Consider the following 22,290-nt stretch of genomic DNA (forward strand, 5'->3'; position numbering starts at 1 on the left):
GTTGAAAAAGGGAAAAAATAAAAAATTAGAGCGTAAATTTCAGATGAAACGGACGAAAAAAGCTGGGCCAAATGTTTCCAGCCGGCCCAGTTGTCGGGGCCGGATGGAAACAGTCGGCCCAGTTATCTGGGCCGGCTGGAAACAGCCGGCTGTTTCCAGCAAAAGGGGGGCTGGGCCGACTGTTTCCTTCCGGCCCCGACAACTGGGCCGGCTGGAAACATTTGGCCCAGCTTTTTTCGTCCATTTCATCTGAAATTTACGCTCTAATTTTTTATTTTTTTCCCTTTTTCAACGAAATAATGTTTAAATATTTATTTTACAGACACCTATAAATTTTTCCTGTAAATTATATGCATACAGAGATGAATTTCTTTTGTTGTTTTTGCTATAAAAAAATTATAAATCTGTGTTTAAATACTGTAAAATTCACCTGCCTTTCTCAAAATAATTATTTACAGATTCAAACAGTAAACTTAACTAAAACAAAATTCAAAATACGTATTTACACTTACCAATTTCCAGTGCCGACTGTGAGTATTGTTTCTTTCTTGAACCTTTGATAATTTTGGGAGATTTCAATATTTTAGTAGATGGAAGGAAAAAATTCTTTTTTACTGTATTGGAGAAACTGATAAACCAAAACTGATTTTGAAATTTACGTATGGAAGTAACATAATTTATTTAAACTATTAAGGATATTATTGTCTTTTAAACATTTGATATACTTTTGTAATTATTAGATATGAATAAGGGTAGAATTGTCTTTTTAATGGCAATAGGCCAATGTGGTGAATACAAAAAAAAAATGGTCAAAATGAAAATTTGGTTGTTTGATCAAGCTATTTTAAAAATTACCCCCGTTTTACACGACCGGTTTAATGAGGGGCAATTTCGTAACTACATTTATATAGTAAAAAAAGAAAAAGAAAAAAGCTCTGCACTCCACTCCGTCAAGTACGCAAAGGCCGATCCCACCGCTACCACCCCAATGTCGGCTGTTTCACCACCGCCACCCCTCCAACGACCTTCCACAAAAATCCCTAGCAAAACTCATAATGCCATTTCGATCCCTTCACATTCCTCCAGGCACAATAAGACACCCTTTAAATGCGAGTTCACGAATTCTCCTCAGAAATGGACCATTGACTGCGTATCTTCGGGCGACCCAATTCACATCATTCTGAAACCCCCTTTTCCAATGGCCTCTTCAAGTGCCGGTTTGGATTCTTCAATTAAGAATCCCAAAAGAATTTGCCTTTTTTACTCCTCGGAAATGAGGGATCTTGCTGAAAGAATTGCGACAGAATCTGACGCTATTGAGCTCCGTAGCATCACCTGGAGGTATCCTGTTTAATTGAAATTATCCAGATTCAATGAATTGGAACACACACACGCACACACGTGTGTGTGTGTGTTTTTTTTTCCTTACAGTATATTGATTAAGCGTAGTTTTAGTTTGTTCTGAGAAATGGGATCACGAGAATACTTCATTTAATGGTATATTAATATTAATGTGAAAGACCAACTTTTGTACTTTCTGTTGTCTTTTACGTATTGAGTATCTTGGTTGGACTTTTCTGTCAAATGAGTTTAAACAGAGCCTAACTCTGGGTCGATTTGTTAAGGTAGTTCTCTAGAGAATTATTTTGTATGATTTCATTCAGATGTATTCTTTATCATGAAGTGAATAAAAACTATTAGAATTATGCTATAGTGTAACTTTGAATATTTGGAGATTTTTGTTATTCTTAGTACTTTGTTTTGGTATAAATGATTTGTAGATCACTGAAATACAAGGGGAGAAGTTTACCCATTATTTGCCCTTAATTTATATGTAAGTTCTGTTTTAGTTGGAGAGACTGGTAAGTGAGGAAGTATTTTCCGTTTTTCAATGATCGCCATCGCTCTTTTACTTTCCAGTCAAGAGTCTTGATAGGGAGTTCTAACGTTTTGAGAAAATGAGACTTCTTCTCTACTTATGATGGAACAAAGTGTAATTTGGTGATCTTTCATCTTGCTAACTGTCATTAGGATCCTTTATGATTGTTGTTTTCATTGCTTATAATGACTATCCTTTTAATCAATTTATCTAATTGCTATTTGGCATGAAATGATAAATAAGGTTTGAACTAGTTGTCTTGTTATTCAAATTTATTGATATTTCTCCCAACATATGAGTTGTGAAAATAATAGTATGTATTATATAACATAGGTTTATTTGTGTATTTAATCAATCAGGAAATTTGAAGATGGATTTCCTAACTTATTCATATCCAACGCTCATGGAATTCGTGGTCAACATGTAGCTTTTCTAGCTTCATTTAGTTCCCCTGGCGTTATTTTCGAGCAATTGTCTGTTATATATGCGCTGCCGAAGCTGTTTGTTTCATCCTTTACACTTGTCCTGCCATTTTTCCCCACGGGCACGTCCGAGCGTATGGAGGATGAAGGAGATGTTGCCACGGCTTTCACGCTGGCGAGAATCTTGTCAAATATTCCAATTTCAAGGGGTGGACCCACCAGTATAGTAACTTTTGATATTCATGCCTTACAGGTGGGTAGGTAAATGAATCGTGCTTTAGTGGTGACTAGTGTTATATTCGTGCTGCTATTCATTCTTTTAATTATGCTCATTATCTTTCTTTTTTTCTTCTGGAGCTTAATGTACTGTTTCCTTTTCATTTTTCTTTTGTACCGCAGGAGAGATTTTACTTTGGTGATAATATTTTACCATGCTTTGAAAGTGGTATACCGATGCTCTTGAATAGGCTTCAACAGCTCCCGGACTCTGACAACGTAAGACTTTTTCTTTATTCCTTTGAATTTCATTGTAGCTAAAGGTTCTTGTTACTTTTCCAGCATTTTGAGCACAAAGTAGTTGTCAATGGAATTAATTTTGTTTTGGAAAGTGAGAGTTTTAAAGTGCACGTTGAACTTGAAAATGTTCAAACATTAAGTTAGGTCTTTGTCTCCAGTGGTTCCAAAAAATGGTGAATTTATAGGGAAACGATGGCTTAATTAGCATATGCATCCTTATTGTGTTGGATAGAAGGTGGCTTAAAAATCCCACCCACTTGTAAGAAATTCAATTTCTTTTATAATGTTTTGCTATATATTGCTCTTAGAAACTTATTGTGCACTAATTATGTATTCATTTCTCATCCACAACTGAATTTCTGATTATATTCCATGCTTTTTGGGCAATTGCAAAATTGAGTTTTTTAACCGTCATAGTTTAAGAGATGAAATTCATGTGTATTCATTTTTTCGAAAATTTTCAATTCCTTTTTTCTGTGTCCAGATAACCATAGCCTTTCCAGATGACGGTGCATGGAAACGGTTTCATAAGCAGCTGCAGCACTTTCCAATGGTACTACTCCTAACACAGACATGGATGTCAACAATAACCATAGCTTGCCACTCATGCTTTCTAAGAACTCAATCTGTACAGTTCCTATATAAGTAAAGATATAACCATCCAAACACATCATAAATTCCAGTTTTGCCTGCTGGAACCACTATCTGATTTACTTCCTCTGAATACTATTCCATGGTATATATAAAGGCCTTAAAAGAGTATCAAGAAAAATGAATATGTATGAGAATTCATGGTATAGCTGAGTATTTGGCATTTATTTGATTAAAACTAGCGTCAATGTTCCATCAATCAGCGAATGTTTCCTCTGTTTTCTATTCTTCTAACTCGTGGAACTATGCACTGTAATAAATTGGCTTAACCGTCTGATAACCATGTACAGGTTGTTTGTGCCAAAGTTAGGGAAGGTGATCAACGAATCGTACGCATTAAGGAGGGAGACGACGTCATGTTGTAATAGTTGATGACCTTGTGCAATCAGGTGGCACACTATCAGAGTGTCAGGTAAAATGATTTTATGGCAAACTCTCCATTCTTTAAACGTATCTGTAGGGCTTTGCATAATATCGTTTAGTTTCTACAAGCACTGTTTCGTATTTTTGAGAAAAACACTAGTATTGTAATTGACCGCTAATGTGTGTGTGTGTGTGTTTTCCCAGAAAGTATTGGCGAAACATGGAGCTGCAAAAATAAGTGCCTATGTGACACATGGTATTTTCCCCAACAGCTCTTGGGAGCGGTTTAAACACGATAATGGAGGTAGTCACGCATCATATGAACCAAAATACTGCATTTTTCAAAATTTTAATTGTGCCACCGGAACTTAAGATAGCAACTATATGTAGTGTATGTTTGGTATAGCATTTTGTAGATCATAAGCTGTGTGTCTTACGGAATGTGTGAATAAAAATAATGTTTGACTAGCTTATAAGCTTGAAATAACACTACCAGACGTGCTCATAGTATGTTCAATCATATGTTTTCATATTTCCGCTAACTGTAGCTGCATTTTCGTAAATCATATAATGTAGCTGAAACTCTTTCAGGGAACCCTGAGAATGGGATGACGTATTTCTGGATCACAGACTCGTGTCCTCAAACAGTGGAACATGTTAAAAACAAGGCTCCATTTGAAATTCTAAGCCTTTCCGCTTCGATTGCATCTGCCCTCCAGGTCTAATGGTGGTTTTCAGACATCTGCTTCTAATTTTTTTCTGCATCTCAAAGAGTCAAAGGGCAATATAGAGTTACCGAATAGAAGCTGAGGATTCAACACCAGAAGATTTCTTCTTTTCTTTTTGAGTTTGATTGATCTAGCAATGAATTGAACTGACGGAGAAAAAGAATATATGTAGAGTGAGTTTTAGTTTATTGTTTAGAATAAGTGTATTGTATTGATATAATGGGATTTTACTTACCCATAAATTATAATACATGTAAAAAACCTAAAATTCTACATACTTGCTTGATGAATGCTTGAAATCATGGGTTTTACTACTCAATTTTGGTTTGTCAAAAATAAATATTAATTCGGTTCTTCAAGAATTTGAGTAGGCTTCAAAATTTGGAGAGGCCTGGGTGTATAGTAAAAACCGGTTGAGGTCAATAGAAAATTTGAGTTATGTTAATAAATAATAAGCAATGATCCGGCCTGGTCATATCATTTCGAGTCGTCGATTATCTAAAAAGATAGGTAGTGTGTCGGATCATAGTTGGTTTTGATTGCACTAATGTGTTTCTGAGCGAATTGGAGTTCCTCTTTGTCTCCACTTTTTGTGAAATTAAAATCTTCATTTTTACTAATGCAAAGTGGGTGTGGGTCTTAGTGTGTGAGAATTATATAAGAAGTAAGTCAAAAAGGAGAGGGGGCGGGGGGGACTGTGGGCCCATCTGGAAGTGGCGACGATCAATTAATTGGGACGTAAGAATGGACATGAGCTTAATAACTAGGATTGTGACAATTTCTATTAGAGAACATACAGAGAGATGCAATTTGCATAATGTATAATGAGTGTGATATGTTGATGACTACTTCTAAAAGACTGATTTTGTAAAGTAATTTTGATGTGAAATATGGATCTTTATCAACATTCGATGTAAAAAGGATGGAATGAATCCAAGTCATCAATTTAAATCTTAATTTGTGAGTTCATAAAAAGCTGTGATCCCTCTCGAGGGTCATAATTTCGTATTCGTATGGGTATTTACATTATTATTGATATTTGTCAACTGAAAAATCATTATTAATGATAAATGAATTGTAATCCTTTCACTTTAGACAAGTAACAAAAATCAGCATTACCGTCCCTCTCTGTAACTATAAAAACCCCAAAGAAAAACTTTCCATTTCAAAAACTCCAAAAATGGCGGGATCAATGGTTACAATACCAACTAATCACTTGGAAATGGAAAACCCTAGGCATTCGCACTCACAAATCTCCCCAGTCATAGATCAATGGCAAATCCAATATGCACGCTTCATCAACTACAGCTCCTCCAATTTCAGCTGTACTCATTCTTCTCTCTCGCCCCTGGCCGCCGTCCAAAAGCAGCGCCTACGCAGCGGCGCGTGGATTTCCTCCTCCTCGTTCACGGCCTGTGTCAAGCTTGTATCAGATCGCCATAACGGATTTTCCGATGCCATTCTCTTGCTGTCTCTCCGAGTTAAAGTCCTCGTAAGTTCAAAATCAAATCGCGTATTTGTACAGGTTTTTATGTAGTAGTGCTTTGGTTTTTCATCTTCTTCTACCATTGAAGTCACTGCATGTCGGAAACCTAATTCAACGTCCTCCGTTTGATTAATTCAGTTTCTGTGCTTGATTTTATTAGCTGCAAAGTCCTCGCAACAATCGACTACATTTGTATTGTAGTTTCCGCATTAGATACAGTTATTCTTCCTTGTAAGTTCAACATTTAATGAATCCATGCCCTCTGTTTGATTTACAACTCTTTCTTTAATGATCTTGATTCAGTTCCGAGATCGATATATTAGCTGTGACTCCGAAAATTTCTCTAGAGCTCGAAATCATACAGATGTCTTACTTTAAATTGATCAGAGCAACTCTTTGAATATGCTAGATGCAAAGTCCATATAGATACAAAATAATCGACCTTCTCAGTATATTGTGTAGTTTGCTTGCTTTTTACATAATTATCCTGTCTTTTGCTTGACTTTTTCTTTCTGATTTCTAGTACTTTGTGCTTATAATACCACACCTTCATTTCTCTGTGTTGCACCTTGTTGGGGATTGAACCAGTAAGACAAACAAGCAGCGGAAACAATATTTCAACCCCTCAAATGTGCAGAATTAAAATGGCAATAATAACAACAATACTCGGCGCCAATAGCTCAACACACATTGCAAGAAATTAACAATTGAACACAAAGATTTGTTGAGGGGAGACCCTTCAGTGTGAAGGGAAAAACCCCGGACCTAGTCCAATAAAAGCGTTCCACTATGAAAAATTATGGGATACAGCGTTTTTCTTCTCTAGAATACAATCTAGAAGCTACCAATACATCAAGAACACATATAGTTCTTGGATACCAACAACAACATTATTCTAAAGTAAATACACACAATAACAAGGAGAAAATCTCACTAAACAAGTGTGTAATGCCTAGAGAAATGGAGAGGAATTTGGACGGTCATTTTCAGTCAAAACGTAGCTCTCTTTGCCAGGAAAAACATATTGAAATTTCAACTTAATCAGACCACAAATGAACCTCCAATCTTTAGCGAGAAGAAGCTAAAGCCCATGTGTCTCTCTCTCTCGATCACTCTCTGTTTTTAGAAGGAATGGTACGTGTGTTTTTGTCTTTGTTTTGGGGCTTTTAATTAGTTTTGGGAGAAAGGTGGAAACTGTCCCACTTCCAGAAATTGTAACTTCCCTCACGTGGGGGGAACTCCCAACAAATCTCCCTCTCTCGACTACGTGAGGGACTTCACCAAGCCCGCTTTCCTTCTACACACTAGTAGTTTCTCCATAGGTAATGGCTTTGTCATCATATCTGAACCATTCTTATCAGTGTGAATTTTCTCAAGCGGTAACTTCTTCATCTCCAAAGCATCTCGAATCCAATGATACCTCATTTCAATATGTTTGAATCTTGACTGGAAGGTTGGATTCTTACTGAGATGAATAGTACTCTATCTGTCTCAATAGAGTGTATACTTCTCTTGCTTGAAGCCCAGTTCTTGTAAGAACTTCTTCATCCATAGCAACTCCTTGCTAGCTTTGATGGCTATATACTCAGCCTCTGTGGTAGATAAAGTAACACATTTCTGTAATCTTAATTGCTATGAAACTGCTTTCCCTGAAAAAGTGATCAGATACGTAGAAGTAACTTTCTAGAGTCAACATCCCCAGCCATATCTGCATCTGTGAACCCAACAAGCTCGGGTTTGCTGGTACCAATAGATAAACAAATCTTAGAAGTCTCTCTGAGATACCTAAGAATCCACTTCACTGCTGTCCAGTGTTCCTTTCTAGAACTAGAGAGGAATCTGCTGACAACTCCAATGGAATGAGCAATATCTAGCCTTGTGCATACCATAGCATACATTAAGCTACTGACGACTGATGCATAAGGCACATTCTTCATTTCTTCCTTTTCTTTCTCGCTTGAAGGATTTTACCTTGAACTCAACTTCAAATGACTTACAAGTGGAGAGCTTATTGGTTTTGCCTTGTCCATATTGAACCTATGTAATATCTTCTCGATATAACCTTCCTGTGATAGCCATAATTTTCCATTCTTCTAGTTACGAGTGATTTTCATACCGAGAATTTGATTTACAGGTCCCAACTCCTTCATCTTAAAGGACTTACTCAATTCATTTTTCAGCTTTTTAATTTTTTCAGTGTCACTACCAACAATCAACATGTCGTCCACATAGAGTAAAAGAATAATAAATTCCACATCAGAGAATTTCTTTATGAACACACAATGATGAGAAGTTGTTCTGGTATATCCATGCTCAACCATGAAGAAATCAAATTTCTTGTACTATTGTCTTGGTGCCTGCCTCAAACCATACAAGCTTTTCTTCGACCGATGTATAAGATTTTCTTTGCCTCTAGCTATAAATCTTTCTGGTTGCTCCATATATATTTCCTCCTCAAGGTCACCATGGAGGAAAGCAGCCTTTACATCAAGTTGTTCAATCTCCAAATTCATACTAGCTGGCAAGCCTAACACAACTTGAATTGAAGACATTTTAACCATAGGTGAGAATATTTCTTCAAAATCAATACCTTTATTCTGATCAAACCCCTTCACAACCAACTTTACCCTGTACATTGACTGCAAGCTATTTGGTTCAACCTTTACTCCGAACACCCATTTGTTCTTTAGTGCTCTCTTGCCCTTAGGCAGCTCCATCAGATCATAAGTATGGTTCATATGCAAGGATTTCATCTCTTCTTGTATAGCTTTTAACTACTCCATTTTCTGATCATGTTGTAGAACCTCCTGATAACGTTCCGGCTCTTCCCTCATAAAAAAGTAACACATATTCATTACTAGAATACCTTTTGGAAGGTTGACGCTCTCCAGTAGATTTTCTCAACTCTTCTTCAACTGGCACCTTTGAAGGAGATTCCTCTTGATTTTGATCTAGTTCTGCATCGCTCTATGTAGTGGCTTCATCATGTCTATCATGTTCTTCTTGCACATTTTCTCTATGGTCCTCATGTACCACACGTTTTGGTACATATGGAACTGAATTGATTTGTTCTTTATTGATTGAATTTGGCTTCTTAATCTGATTCAAGTCTTCAATGGATTCATTTTCAAAGAAGACAACATCTTTGCTCCTGATGATCTTTTTATTCACTGGATCCCACACCCTGTACCCAAATTCTTCATGTGCATAACCCAAGAAGATGTACTTTTTTGCTTTGCTATCAAGCTTAGATCTTTCATCTTTAGGAATATAAACAAATACCCGACAGCCAAAAACTCTTAAGTGATTAAGAGATATATTTTTCTCTGTCCAAAAACTCTCTAGAACATCACCGTTTAAAAGAACTGATGGAGAAAGATTAATCCAGTCAACTGCTGACTGATGTCCTCATTGCCTCGACCCAAAAGTGCTTGGGCAATGTTGCATGAGAAAGCATGCATCTGATTTTCTCACAAATAGTCCTGTTCATTCTTTTTGCCACTCTATTTTGTTGTGGAGTCTTCGAAACAGTTTTCTCAAGTCTGATGTCATATTTTCTGCAGTACTCTTCAAATGGCTTACGGTACTCATCACCATTATCTACTCTGACACATTTTAACTGCTTTCTAGTTTCTTTTTCAACTTTCAAATGAAAGTCTTTAAATACTTCCAGTACCTGATCTTTAGATTTCAACGGATATGCAAACACTTTTCTAGAGTGATCATCAGTAAATGTGACTTAATACAATGCACCACTTAGAGATTTACTTTGTATTGTGCAAACATCAGTGTGAACTAAATCAAGAATATGAATCTTTCTAGATGCAAGGAATCTACGAAATGCAACTCTACTTTTCTTTCCAACTAAACAATGAGTACAAGGGATTCGTGATGTACCTTTCACATTGTCTAGGAGCTTCTCTTTGGCAAGAATTTGAAGTCCTTTTTCACTCATATGGCCAAGCTGCTTATGTCATAGCTCATTAGAAGCTTCATTTTCTGCAATATTCACATCTCCATGGATTAATTTTGCTTCTGTTCTGTAGAGACCATTAGTCTTCTTTCCTCTAGCTAAAACGAGAGAACCCTTTGTAAGTTTCTAACTACCATCTCCGAGGTCATTATGATAGCCTTCTTCATCAAGCTTTCCAACAGAAATCAAGCTGCAGTGCATATCAGGAACATGTTTGACACCCCTGAGAAGTAACTTGCTATCAATTCTAGTTTTTAAGTGTACATCCCCCATGCCAACCATTTTTGCTTTAGCTTCATTTCCCATCCTAATCCAACCAAAATTACCATTGATATAGGATGAAAAGAAATCCCTACGTGGAGTAATATGAACAGAAGTTGCTGTATCAACTATCCATGGAGAATCCTGGCATGTAAGGCTAGTAAATGCTTCATCAGAAGCTATAAATACCTCAGCATCAGATGCAACTGCTGTAGTCTCCTTTTGTACTTTTTGTTCTTTACCTTTCCATTTTGACTGTTCTCTTTTCCATTTTCTGCAGTCTTTTTTAAGGTGCCTTAGCTTGTTACAATAATAACATTTTATCATTTTTCTTGACTTCGATTTTCCTCTAGACTTGTCACGACTGTCATCGCCATAAGGTTTTCTACTTTGGCTTCTCCCTCATTTCTTTGTAACAAGTGCTTCAGAATTAGAAGAAATACCCTGCTCTTTTCTTCTAGCCTCTTCATTAAACATACTATCTTTCACCATGTCGACAGTGATCACACCATTTGGAGCTTAATTACTCAGAGATAACTAAAGCTTCACAATTGTCTAGTAAGGAACTCAACAGAAGTAAAGCCTGAAGCTCATCATCTAGTGTAAGATTCATGGTAGAAAACTCATTCAACTATCCTTGAAAGCTGTTCAAGTGCTCTGCAACACTATTACCATCCCTGTACTTTAAATTTACGAGCTTTCTAATTACAAAAGCCTTGTTTTGTGTAGTCTTTCTTTCATAAAGACTTTCTAATTTCTGCTAAAGACTATATGCATCTACTTCTTTGGCTATATGATGGAAGAGACTCTGATTAACCCACTGCCTAATCTGTCCAACAGCCTTTTTATTCAACTTTTTCCAATCCTTATAAATCTTAGAATCGAGTTTCTTGCCATTCATTTCAATAGGTTCAAACAAAACATTGCAATACAGAATATCTTCCATCCTAGTCTTCCAAAGAAAATAATTGGAAGTTGTGAGTTTAACCATGCCACCAGCCAAATCCTTCATTTTAATTCTCACCAGAAATACAGAGACTCAACCAACGCTCTGATACCACTTTGTTGGGGATTGAACCCGTGACACAAACAAGCAGCGAAAACAATATTTCAACCCCTTAAATGTGCAAATTAAAATGGCAATAATAATAACAATACTTTGCTCCAATAACTCACACACACTGCAAGAAATTTAACAATTGAACACAAAGATTTGTTGATGGGGAAACCCTTCAGTGTGAAAGGAAAAACCCCGGGACCTAGTCCAGTGAAAGCCTTCCACTATGAAAAATAATGGGATACACCATTTTTCTTCTCCAGAATACAATCTAGAGGCTTCCAATACATCAAGAACACATAGTTCTTGGATACCAACAACAACCTTATTCCAAAGTAAATACACACAATAACGGGAGAAAATCTCACTAAACAAGTGTGTAATCCCTAGAGAAATGGAGAGGAATCTGGAAGATCAACTCCAGCCAAAATGTGGCCCTCTTCGCCAGGAACAACATATTGAAATTTCAATTTAATTGGACCACAAATGAACCTCCAATCTTTAGCGAGAAGAAGCTAAAACCCATGCGTCTCTCTCTCTCTCTCGGTCACTCTCTGTTTTCAGAAGAAATGGCACGTGTGTTTTTGTCTTTGTTTTGGGGCTTTTAATTAGTTTTGGGAGAAAAGTGAAAACTGCCCCACTTCCACAAATTGTAACTTCCCTCACGTGGAGGGAACTCCCAACACACCTGATGTTTCCAGTCCTCTGACTGTATTTTTTCGGAAATAGTAATTTTAATTTGATTTCTATCTATCTAAAATTGAATTTCTGCATAGCCATGTGAATAAGATCCTTATGATTCCACTGCCACGTCTGGTTATTGTGTTTTGCATGGAATGTGTGTAACTTAATCTGTTGCATTACTTTCATTTTTATACAGTTCATAGCAATACCAGGATTAAAGTGATCTTTGAATATATACTATGGTAATGATCGTTTTCATCACTTAGAGTAATTTCTCTCTGTGGATTGATTCTGATGATTTTTTCCCCTTATGTACAAGGTTTTCTGTAAGTACCATTTTGATTTTGTGAATTTTCATAGAGAATGTAACAAATTTAGTGGTTCCATCGATGGTTCAGGAGGAGCATTATATCTCAAAGCTTCAATTTTCATGGCCTCAAGTGTCATGTGTCTCTGGATTTCCTTCACGTGGGAGCAGAGCTGTTTTTGTTAGTTACAAAGATGGAGTAGGCCAGGTAAGCTGCTAAACAATTTCAAACTCTTACTAAAATTTCTTCCATGATGGAGCTTTTCTTATGACTTGTTGTCTTGTTGAAACGAAGAAGTCTTTCCATTTACAATAATGATATAAAGAGGACGTTACTTGCTGTTGCAGTAGACTCTGGAATCTATGGATAGTCATGCTTATCGACTTCCTTTTATCAAGCTGAAAATGTTTATTGACTTATTCATGCAATCAAATGAGTTTAACTAAATGGTTTTAGTTGCTTCAATATATCTAAGCTCATCAGGATTTATGTTCATGAATGTTTACAGATCCAGAAATTTGCACTCAGGTTTTTGAACAGCTTTGAAGCCGAAAACTTCATGAATGTTCTAAAGGTGTACCCATTAGTATCTATGATTTCATTGCCTATTAATTTATTTCCATTGCATTACATAAATATATTACATTTTTCTAAGTGATATTTTATCTGTTTTACTCAGGAAATCTTGGATAGTGAAAGACTTCAAGCGCTTCCATGCGACTCCAACCTATCTTATCAGGCTGAGTCTGTACATTCAATTGGACCTGCATACAGGTATGCGCAGTGATGCACTGTTGCTCAATTTTGTTCTGTTCCTTGAAACAAATTTATATGAGCACAGACTCAAAATCTTGTGGCAAAGAGCGTGGACCCTCTTCAAACAACAAGGATATAAGAGTAATTGTAATGCACATAAATGAAGGAAAAAAACAATTAATTAGTGAATAATCAAAAAGAAATTTGACAATAATATCCAATGTCATTTGCAGGCCCGAGAAGGACTGGCAGTATACAACTTCTGCAGACACCAGTATACATCTGATACCACCAATTGATAAAGCTCAAGATTCAGATCCACAGGCAAGTTCACAAAATGTTGCTGATGAAGGGATACATCCAGCTTTTCCTCCCAGTTTCACATCATTATTGATGAATCATTGCCCTGCAGCCAAAAAAGGTATTTTTTTTCTCTATTCTATCATTTGATATTGTACTCTAACTTCGAGTCTTGCAGTTACTCACTTGATTAATCAAATTATCTACCTGCAGCAAAACCAGCAGAGACCGAGGAAGTTGATCTTAAAACCCAAATAATGGTACTTAAACCTTGTTTTCATGCTACAAATTTTTGTCTCTGACACACACACAGATATTATAGTTATGTATTATCAGGCAACTCTAGTATGACATTTAATATAATGAATCTGCTCCTGCCTCCATTAGTTTCACGATTTGTTTTTCTTGCAGCAATATCTTGAAGGTTCCTCTTTCAAAGGTATGGTTTACTATAAGATACTATTAATCCTTTGTACACCATCCGTTGAAATATTTGCTTTGGGTAAATTTATCGTTTTGCCATGTTAGAAGTACTGAGAGAGAAAGACAATAATCAGAAAACTGCTGAACGATAGAACTTTCCATCGCACATATTTTTAGTATGTTATTGCATAAATCTAACATACTAACTGGATCTTTGAATATTACCAGATATAGTGGCTACTGTAGAGAATGTCATCAAGGAATTGGGAGATGATATACTGCTCTAAACATTGATGAACATGGAGCTAGAGCTGAATCAATTGTAAAGCATGCACATGTTCATTGTCTTCATAGCATTTTCATAATTTTGCTTAAAAATTCTTTTTGTTGTTATTATGTGTTTCAATGAAATTGGGAAAAGAAAAATGAAGCCATTCTACAATCTTTTCTTGTAACATAGGCTTGGTTTTACGTGACTGATACATGGACTGCATCTTCATGACTTTTCCAATGCATATTCTCTGGTTGAAAGGATTCAAATTAGTGAGGCTTGGCGATAGGCTTTGCTTCTACGTCTGCCTTCCAAGCCATTGAAACATTAAGCAAGAACATGAATTGCAAGATACTGCATCATATCAAATAAGCCATAACAAGCTTATGAAAATCATATGTATAGGTTTACCCTTTGAAAACTACTACTCAAAACTCAAATTCTTTGCGTTGAATTTTGCTAGTTAATAATATTGAACTAAACGAACATTGAAAGGTCTTAGCACATGATACATCATTAGCTACTGACTGAAAGCACAACAAATTGTTCCATTTCATCCAATTCTGCCTCGCCGCTATGCCTAAACATATAGGTAATGGGTGCAGTATTCTCTCTTTGAATGTAGCAATTTTATGTGTAGGCATAAAAGCTCTTAATTTCCATTTGCAATCCCATGGATGGTTGAGAGCCTCTTCACAAAGAGACCAAACTCCTCATCCCTGCTCAGCATGCTTATTCTCACACTTTGGGTCGCTCCCAAAGCGCTTTTCACTTCTTGTTAGAATTCCGTGCCCTCTAAATAGTTTCTCACAGTCCACATCTTCTTTGCATTTCATCCATGCAAAGGCTGTTGAAAAATCACAAAATAAATGTCGACATGTATTTCAAACCTAACATTGTCTCGTCAGTTTAGCCATATGCTCACTACTCAAACATATTCGAAGCCACTCATGGTGGTAGGTTCCACCTTGTGTATTACAAGTATCTGCATGTGGCTGAACTCTGATTGTCCAGAATTAAATACATAGATTACATAATTGATTACCAGGATGTGCCTCAGTGAAGTCTCCAGTGAAATTGTAGTACTGAATTTGGAACGTGGGTAGAGTCAAGAGTTTATTGCGTTTAACAACTTCCCTCAACTTCTTCCACCTTTCAGTCAAGAGTTGCTGGCCATATTCAAAAAAGTTATCCAACTCCGGAAGCCTAACGGTTTGGCTGCAGCTATCAGAAATCACTTCCAGGATCTTGGCTGCTCTTTGTTGTGCTTCTTTGGACACTCCAATTGTGTTGATCTCAATAAACTTCACCATTTTCCTTGCTACGTTTATGTCCTTAACAAGAGCCCATCTGTACATTGAACAAGAATCAACAAATATGGTGGGAACCGTTTGGTTTGATCTGCTTCTTGCAAGAACATGATTGGACTCGGTCTCGGAGGATGTTTGACCAAGTTCTTAAAAAGTAAAGTTACTTTTTAAGTAACCTCTTTTGACAAACATGTTCAGTAAAAATTACTGCATTTTCATGTAACCATTAGGGGTGAACACATTTGGATTCGATCCACCTCTTGCAAGACCATGATCGAATCAGTCAAGTCTTGGAGTATGTTTGGCTTAAGTCCCAAAGAATGCAAGTTACCCAATTCTTGATCCTGCATGTCCAGTGCATTTAGAAACTGTGAACAGCATAACATCATGATCTGCTGGACCGGTCATGGGAGTGTACTGTGGCCAGTAGTAAGCAAGGTCATGAACAAGCATCCCTTGAGCTCTATTCACAACAGGTTCTCTCATAACCCCATCAGGGTTATTTGGGGCAGTTACCATTTCTATGTAGGACCCATCTTTATCAAAATTATGTGCATCACCTGCCCATTTGTAGAGTCCTGACCTTAAAAAATCTGTCACTTCTGGATATGACTGCAAGAAACAATGAAGTTTTACAGATTTGTGTCAGTGATCACCAACGTAAGTTTCATATGTTATAGAAATCATGTGATCAGACAATTTAATAGAAATTTTATGTTATTTTATTAGTCTTTGCATTTGTCAAGGTTACCATGTTTGTCATGTCAGGAGATCTCTAACATTCAACCAACAAAAGCCTCAGCAAGAGACAAAGTTTGTCGTAAAACATCAGATAGTTTATTTTGTGTCTGATTTTTAGTTGACTTTATTTAGATATTCAGAAATTTTAGAAGTCAAACTAATCATAATCGATTTATATGAATTCTACAGTTTCTGTAATAGTTTAAGGTTTTGGTCGAGATAACACATACCAAGTAGTAAGGAGCAGCCGATACAACACTGATAGGCTTTGGCTCATTTAAAGGATCAGAAAGGGCATATAATACAGCCTGAATGAGCTGACTTGATCCAGTCCCAACAACAATATGGTAACCCTCTACTGTTGCATTGCGTACGACATTGTGCAATTTCATTATCTCTTCCTCAAGTTTTGGCTCCGAAAACCAGCACAAGTTTTTCAGGTTGGCGAAATAATTTAGAGATTGATTTCCCGTGAACGTGACAGTGCACGTGTTTCCCAGTTTTCTCCAGCAGGATTCAAACATTGTAGGATCACCACTGTCGAAAAAAAAAAAAAAAAATGCATCAGCCACATAGAAATATTCTTATTCATAAAGGGTCGACCACAAAAATCCTACTTCGCCACTCTAAAGCCAAATTAAACACATTGGTAAAATATAATCAAGAAAGTGATGAAAACACACACACACACATTGGTGAAAGACTTACTGATCCAGATTGATGATGGCGTCGGACAGTTGGTTAGACTGGGGGTTATTCTCTGTGGCTTCAGGCAAAACACCAGAACACTTTGAGCCTTTGATAACAATGGCCTGATCTGATCCATACATCTTTCTTGATCTCAATTCTTAGTGAGTGTTTTAGGATTCAGAAAGAACAGCTCCAGTAGTATATAACTGAACTCACACTCTATATTTTATATGCCTGTGCTTTGGACGAACAGCAGTGGTTAGATATTCCGTTACTAATTTAGTTTGGATTGCTTTCAATAAATGTGTTTTCATCAGATTTTTTATTTCTAGATTCTTAATTGTAAAAGTTCCCAAAAATGGTGGGAGAGTCAATTTTTTGTGTAATTGTTTTTGCAGGCCAACTTTCTCTAAAAACTATTCACACCTAACAAAATGAAAATTATCTAATATATTTGAAGGCAATTTTTCAGTTTCATAAGCACTTTTTGACTTTTCAAAGTTCTATTGAAGTGGCTTTATATATAAAGATATGCTACAAATACAAGGGGTCAGATCAAGGGCCAAGGTCGAGCCACCTCAACCCTGTCCCCATTCCCTATCCCTTTAGCATATCTGTTATATGTAAGGAAGTGCTGCTGTGATAGGGGATCTTATTCGTTTAGCATTCCCCTTGTATATGATAAGGGTGGATCACTAAATTTTTTGCACAGATTAAGGAATAAAAGATCTGACAAATTAAGGATAAAATTTTATGTAAGAGATAAATCTTATCTCGACAAAGAAATTTTCAAGTTGTCTTATCCAAATATAAATGCAAACACTTGACATCTTAATGACTTTATAAATAACAAATATGGTAATTATTATTTGTTATATTAAAACATATTTTTAAAAATACACCACTAATATAAAGATATAACCCTAATTAAGTATCTATAGATATGGCTTAACGCTCTTTAAGATTTTCGATCTTTATTTCGTATATTCTAAATAAGTAATTTTATCAAAAATACCTTTTTTAAAGAAAAATAAATATGGTTCAACAGTATCTTTGCCATATAGTGAACTAAACTATATTAAAATAAAAAACAATACTCTACGAACACAATATCATGTTGGGAAGTTGCATGACTAGCATGTGCTGAGGATAATTACACATGTCCATGTAGGAATACATCGATTATGTGCATAATATATTCATAAAAGCATACCGTTTATTTGTGTGAAATCGAAACGTAATTTCGACTTACCAAAATAGAATTTGAGAAGCAAAATAATAATAGTTGCCGAATCCGAATGCATGAATATGGATTCATCTTTTTCGATTCTCAAACGAAAGCAAGTTATTCTTTTGAATCAAATCTCGCAGAACAAACATGTAAATAATGTTAATCAGTTTCTGAAATCAAATCATAATTAAGAGAAATCAGAAAGTGAAGGAAGAAAGATGCAAGTGATGAATTTTTGGTCGAGGCAAGTGTTTGATACTTGGTCCTTAAGATGAATTTGCCCCGCATCGGTGCTAACGATTTTTCGACAATCATCTCTCAAGATACAACGACCACGTCAAGCCATAGGAGCACTCCAAATGACTTCGACCAACGAACTCGAACGGAATTTCCTCTCTACAAAGGAAATGCATGAAAATGCTATGAAATTAGAAATGAGAGAATTGCAAGAGAAGAATGAATGCTCAATGCAATTGGTGTGCCCAAAATTATGTCCATAGGGTTCTATTTATAGATGTAGAAAGAGTGCAAATGAAGTAGTGTGGGCCAAAACATGCATCCTTTCAAAAAATTGCAACACTTGGCCAAAACCTACATCCTTTCGAAAAGTTGCAACACTTCATTTCTTCCAAATTTAGTTCGTAATTTTTCATTCATTCGAAATTGGTTTCGAGATCCCAAATATACCATGACGATCTACTCAACGAGTAGAATAAGTTGGTCTATTTACTTTTGTAATTTGACCATCAGATCAAGTCTGAATATTTGGTTGAAGTTGACACATAGTCACACCTTTTTATTTTCCACTTTTATACACCTTTTCATTTTCCAATTTTTGCTTAATTTGAACCAATTCCTACAATCCCCCACATGAATGAAAATTGGGTACGCATATGCAAATGCAATGATATGATGCAATGTAGAGAAGGTGCGAAAAAACACTGCATCAGGGAATGTAGCTTCTGGCCTTAAACCTCCCTTAGTGAAATACCATTGGACTTACTCGGCTAATTGGTGAACGTGATGTCTTGAACCATTCAACTTTTAATGTAAGCCAAGACAACGATACTCACACAATGTCTTCCCTAAGCCATTCATGGTTCTCATGACTTGGTTCATTTTGGTCCTGAACCCTTCTTGATTCTGCGAGTGTTTAGAGAATTTAATCCTTGAATAATTCTCACTGAAGTGGCCACACTTCACACTCACGCAGGTGACCTCCTATTAAGAGTGTTCTGCCCTATTCCACTTGACTTAAGATATAAGAATCATTAAAAAATTATCTTAACTTCTTACAACTCTACAGAAAGCACTTTAATATCATAGGAATGAGTTAGGAAACTATTTTCCTTAGTGTTTCATAGAATCCTCATAACTTAGTTGTCCCTTTGAACCAAGATCTTGGGATCTCCAGTCAACAAGATAGGGTTACCATTACAAGGGCTCTAACGTAGTAGGCTTTACCTCATTCCTTTCGATATACAGTATTCTTGATCTCTTTTAGTAAATCTCTTTCAAGGTACCACGAGTTTACACCATTGAGATCGACTGCTTAATGGTATTATGTTTATGACTTATCTATGACTTATATGTCTAGACCTACTATTACATGTGACTTAGTATCTTATCAATTATTGCTAGCCAATGATCGATTCATTTGATAGATACAAATTATCGCCACCAAGAAATCCTCTCATGAAACTACATGCCTCAATAGCTTTATCTAAAACTTTATCAATTTCTAAAAAAACACTGTTACAGGATTTCTATCTAATTATTACACTAGTCAACCATGTTTAGAAGTGGATTTCAGAATCATGGGTATTCAATATCATCATTGAAACATTACCATGCATTTGAACTATATTAATATTCTTCATATATTCCAATTGTTCTTGCATGTCCAAACAACAGCCACAATTGGCTTTACAACCCATTTCATCCACTTTAGACTTAGTATATATCATCATTATAATTAGAATAAGGGTTTTCTATCTTTCTACCTTCATAGATATCGTTCTGTGATTATAAGATAGAAGCAAACGTAACTGTTAAATTAAGTTACCCCCACAATTCCTCAATTAGGAATACATATGCAATCTAGTAATGTTGCATCCACAAGTTTTGAACTTTCCACTCAAGTTCACGAGTATTAAGTTTAACCCCCACATTCTTGGGTTATACTTGAACTTAGAGTTCATCAACTCTTTTATAGTTCAATTCATAATATCCTTATTGAGTACTTTGTGAAATTTTAATTGCTTTCAGAATAGTGATCGTTGACTCACAATTTATTTCAATTAAAATTGCATATAACGTACTTCAATCCAATTATTTTAATTTGATCATTCAAATTAAATCAAGGCCATCATATAGACCTGCAATGCTTTCAAACGTATACCAACTTAATTGGTTTCATGATTGAAGTCAAATTCAATAATAAAGAGGGGTAAGCATTGCAACTTCTTCAAACATATGCATCTTATCACATTTGTGACATTTCACATGATAGTTTTATTTCAACTATCGGTTGAAAAGTTGTGTTCTCAAAAGATACAATCCTATAAAAGGACACACCTCTTGAATTAATCTTTATAAAGAGACACACCCATTGGAAATTAATCATACCAAAAGTCATGATATTTCATATGAAAAGACACATCTTTCCATGCAAAATTTTCTACGATTTCAAATAATTAAGTGGCTTAATTCTCATTACTAAATAATGATATCCACTTAAATCATCTCACTTAATTTTATGAAATTAATTGAGGCTATCACCATAGTCAAAGTTAGTATAATTTCAATAAGATATGAAATTTTAACCAACTAATTTACCATGCCATTATCATATTCCAATCAAAGGAATTGTCATGAAAGTTCATGTACTTTCATCAAATAATTGACATCCTTATATGTCCAATGGTTAGGAATAATTTCCTTATTTCCATCCATTCATTATTGGACTCGAGTTGATTTTAACAATATCCAATTCATCATGACCAATGTGAAGGAATAACAACTTATATTCCAAACATTTATACATCCATTGTATAAGTTTATTCCATTTATAGGAATGTTTACTTCCATATCATAAGAGATATTGCAATCTCACATAGAAGAAAATTGTCACTCACAAGTTCCCAAGATGTACATTATACAGAAACATAATATTTTTCGAGGCTAGCAGAAAAATTTCACAAAATAGAATGTTGAAAGTATGGCAGAATGTTAAGCGTAAATCCATTGGTTCAAATTATAGCAACATATGCATTTAATTATAGTCACACATGCCATTTGTCTTTCTAAATATTTATAGTACACATGCCATCTTTTTTTTAGAATATTTTCATGAAACATATTACCAGATGCATGCAGAAATCTGCACATGCTTAAGGAAAAATGCATATGCAAAGATGAAGAGAACTCTATAATTACAGTTATCTTCAAACGTCTCCATTCGTATTTTCACATAATATTGGGTTTCCATGCACGCACCGGTTCAAATTTTATTTCCATTTTATGATACAAATATAGCAGAATTTCAAATTGCAATTTTTGAATAGAATCCAATTTGTTCCCTTTAGTGAGTAGTATAGTTGGCAGATTCGAAACAAAATATACCATTCACAACGAACACAAAATTCATCTTAAAATTGTTGGGGAATATACCGATTATATGCATAGTATATTCATAAAAGCATACCGTTTATTTGTGTGAAATCGAAACGTAATTTCAACTTACCAAAATAGAATTTGAGAAGCAAAACAATAATAGTTACCGAATCCGAATGCATGAATATGGATTCATCTTTTTCGATTCTCGAACGAAAACAAGTTATTCTTTTGAATCAAACCTCGCAAAACAAACATGTAAATAATGTTAATCAGTTTCTGAAATCAAATCATAATTAAGAGAAATCAGAAAATGAAGGAAGAAAGATGCAAGTGATGAATTTTTGGTTGAGGCAATTGTTTGACACTTGGTCCTTAAGATGAATTTGCCCCGCATCGGTGTTAAAGGTTTTTCGACAATCATCTCCCAAGATACAATGACCACGTCAAGCCATAGGAGCACTCCAAATGGCTTCGACCAACGAACTCGAACGTAATTCCCTCTTTACCAAGGAAATGCATGAAAATGCTATGAAATTAAAAAGGAGAGAATTGCAAGAGGAGAATGAATGTTCAATGCAATTGGTGTGCCCTTTTTCATATCTATAGAGTTCTATTTATAGAT

The 22,290-nt window shown here is 35.6% G+C and overlaps 2 protein-coding genes and 1 pseudogene across 2 annotated transcripts; 2 read left to right on the plus strand and 1 right to left on the minus strand.

Moving 5' to 3' along the window:
* The first annotated feature begins 889 nt into the window (after window positions 1–889).
* Window positions 890–4,830, plus strand: LOC111369315 (annotated as a pseudogene).
* An 838-nt stretch (window positions 4,831–5,668) lies between these two features.
* On the plus strand, window positions 5,669–14,285 carry LOC111369185 (protein POOR HOMOLOGOUS SYNAPSIS 1). The gene is made up of 8 exons (XM_022990659.1): window positions 5,669–6,051; window positions 12,419–12,535; window positions 12,837–12,902; window positions 13,008–13,102; window positions 13,318–13,505; window positions 13,598–13,644; window positions 13,796–13,823; window positions 14,036–14,285. Exons 1-8 carry the CDS (start codon window positions 5,740–5,742, stop codon window positions 14,092–14,094), a joined length of 912 nt encoding a protein of 303 aa, XP_022846427.1. The 5' UTR covers window positions 5,669–5,739; the 3' UTR covers window positions 14,095–14,285.
* A 506-nt stretch (window positions 14,286–14,791) lies between these two features.
* LOC111369186 (L-tryptophan--pyruvate aminotransferase 1-like) lies at window positions 14,792–16,653 on the minus strand. Its single transcript, XM_022990660.1, has 4 exons — window positions 16,360–16,653; window positions 15,720–16,000; window positions 15,124–15,428; window positions 14,792–14,925 (listed from the first exon to the last, which is right to left on the minus strand). Exons 1-4 carry the CDS (start codon window positions 16,651–16,653, stop codon window positions 14,792–14,794), a joined length of 1,014 nt encoding a protein of 337 aa, XP_022846428.1.
* Window positions 16,654–22,290: the final 5,637 nt, after the last annotated feature.

Source organism: Olea europaea, chromosome 20, assembly GCF_002742605.1.
Source record: "Olea europaea var. sylvestris chromosome 20, O_europaea_v1, whole genome shotgun sequence".
In the NCBI taxonomy this organism is placed as follows: Eukaryota; Viridiplantae; Streptophyta; class Magnoliopsida; order Lamiales; family Oleaceae; genus Olea; species Olea europaea.

Bases quoted from the DNA above. Each gene is read 5' to 3' on its own strand.
- LOC111369185 (XM_022990659.1), top strand. From the start codon at position 5,740: ATGGCGGGATCAATGGTTACAATACCAACTAATCACTTGGAAATGGAA. The intron at 12,536-12,836 runs GTAAGCTGCTAA...GAATGTTTACAG, and splicing joins ACAAAGATGGAGTAGGCCAG to ATCCAGAAATTTGCACTCAG. The intron at 12,903-13,007 runs GTGTACCCATTA...TGTTTTACTCAG, and splicing joins ACTTCATGAATGTTCTAAAG to GAAATCTTGGATAGTGAAAG.
- LOC111369186 (XM_022990660.1), bottom strand. From the start codon at position 16,653: ATGTTTGAATCCTGCTGGAGAAAACTGGGAAACACGTGCACTGTCACG. The intron at 15,429-15,719 runs GTAACTTGCATT...TTCAATGTACAG, and splicing joins CATGCAGGATCAAGAATTGG to ATGGGCTCTTGTTAAGGACA. The intron at 14,926-15,123 runs GTAATCAATTAT...ATTTTTCAACAG, and splicing joins CTTCACTGAGGCACATCCTG to CCTTTGCATGGATGAAATGC.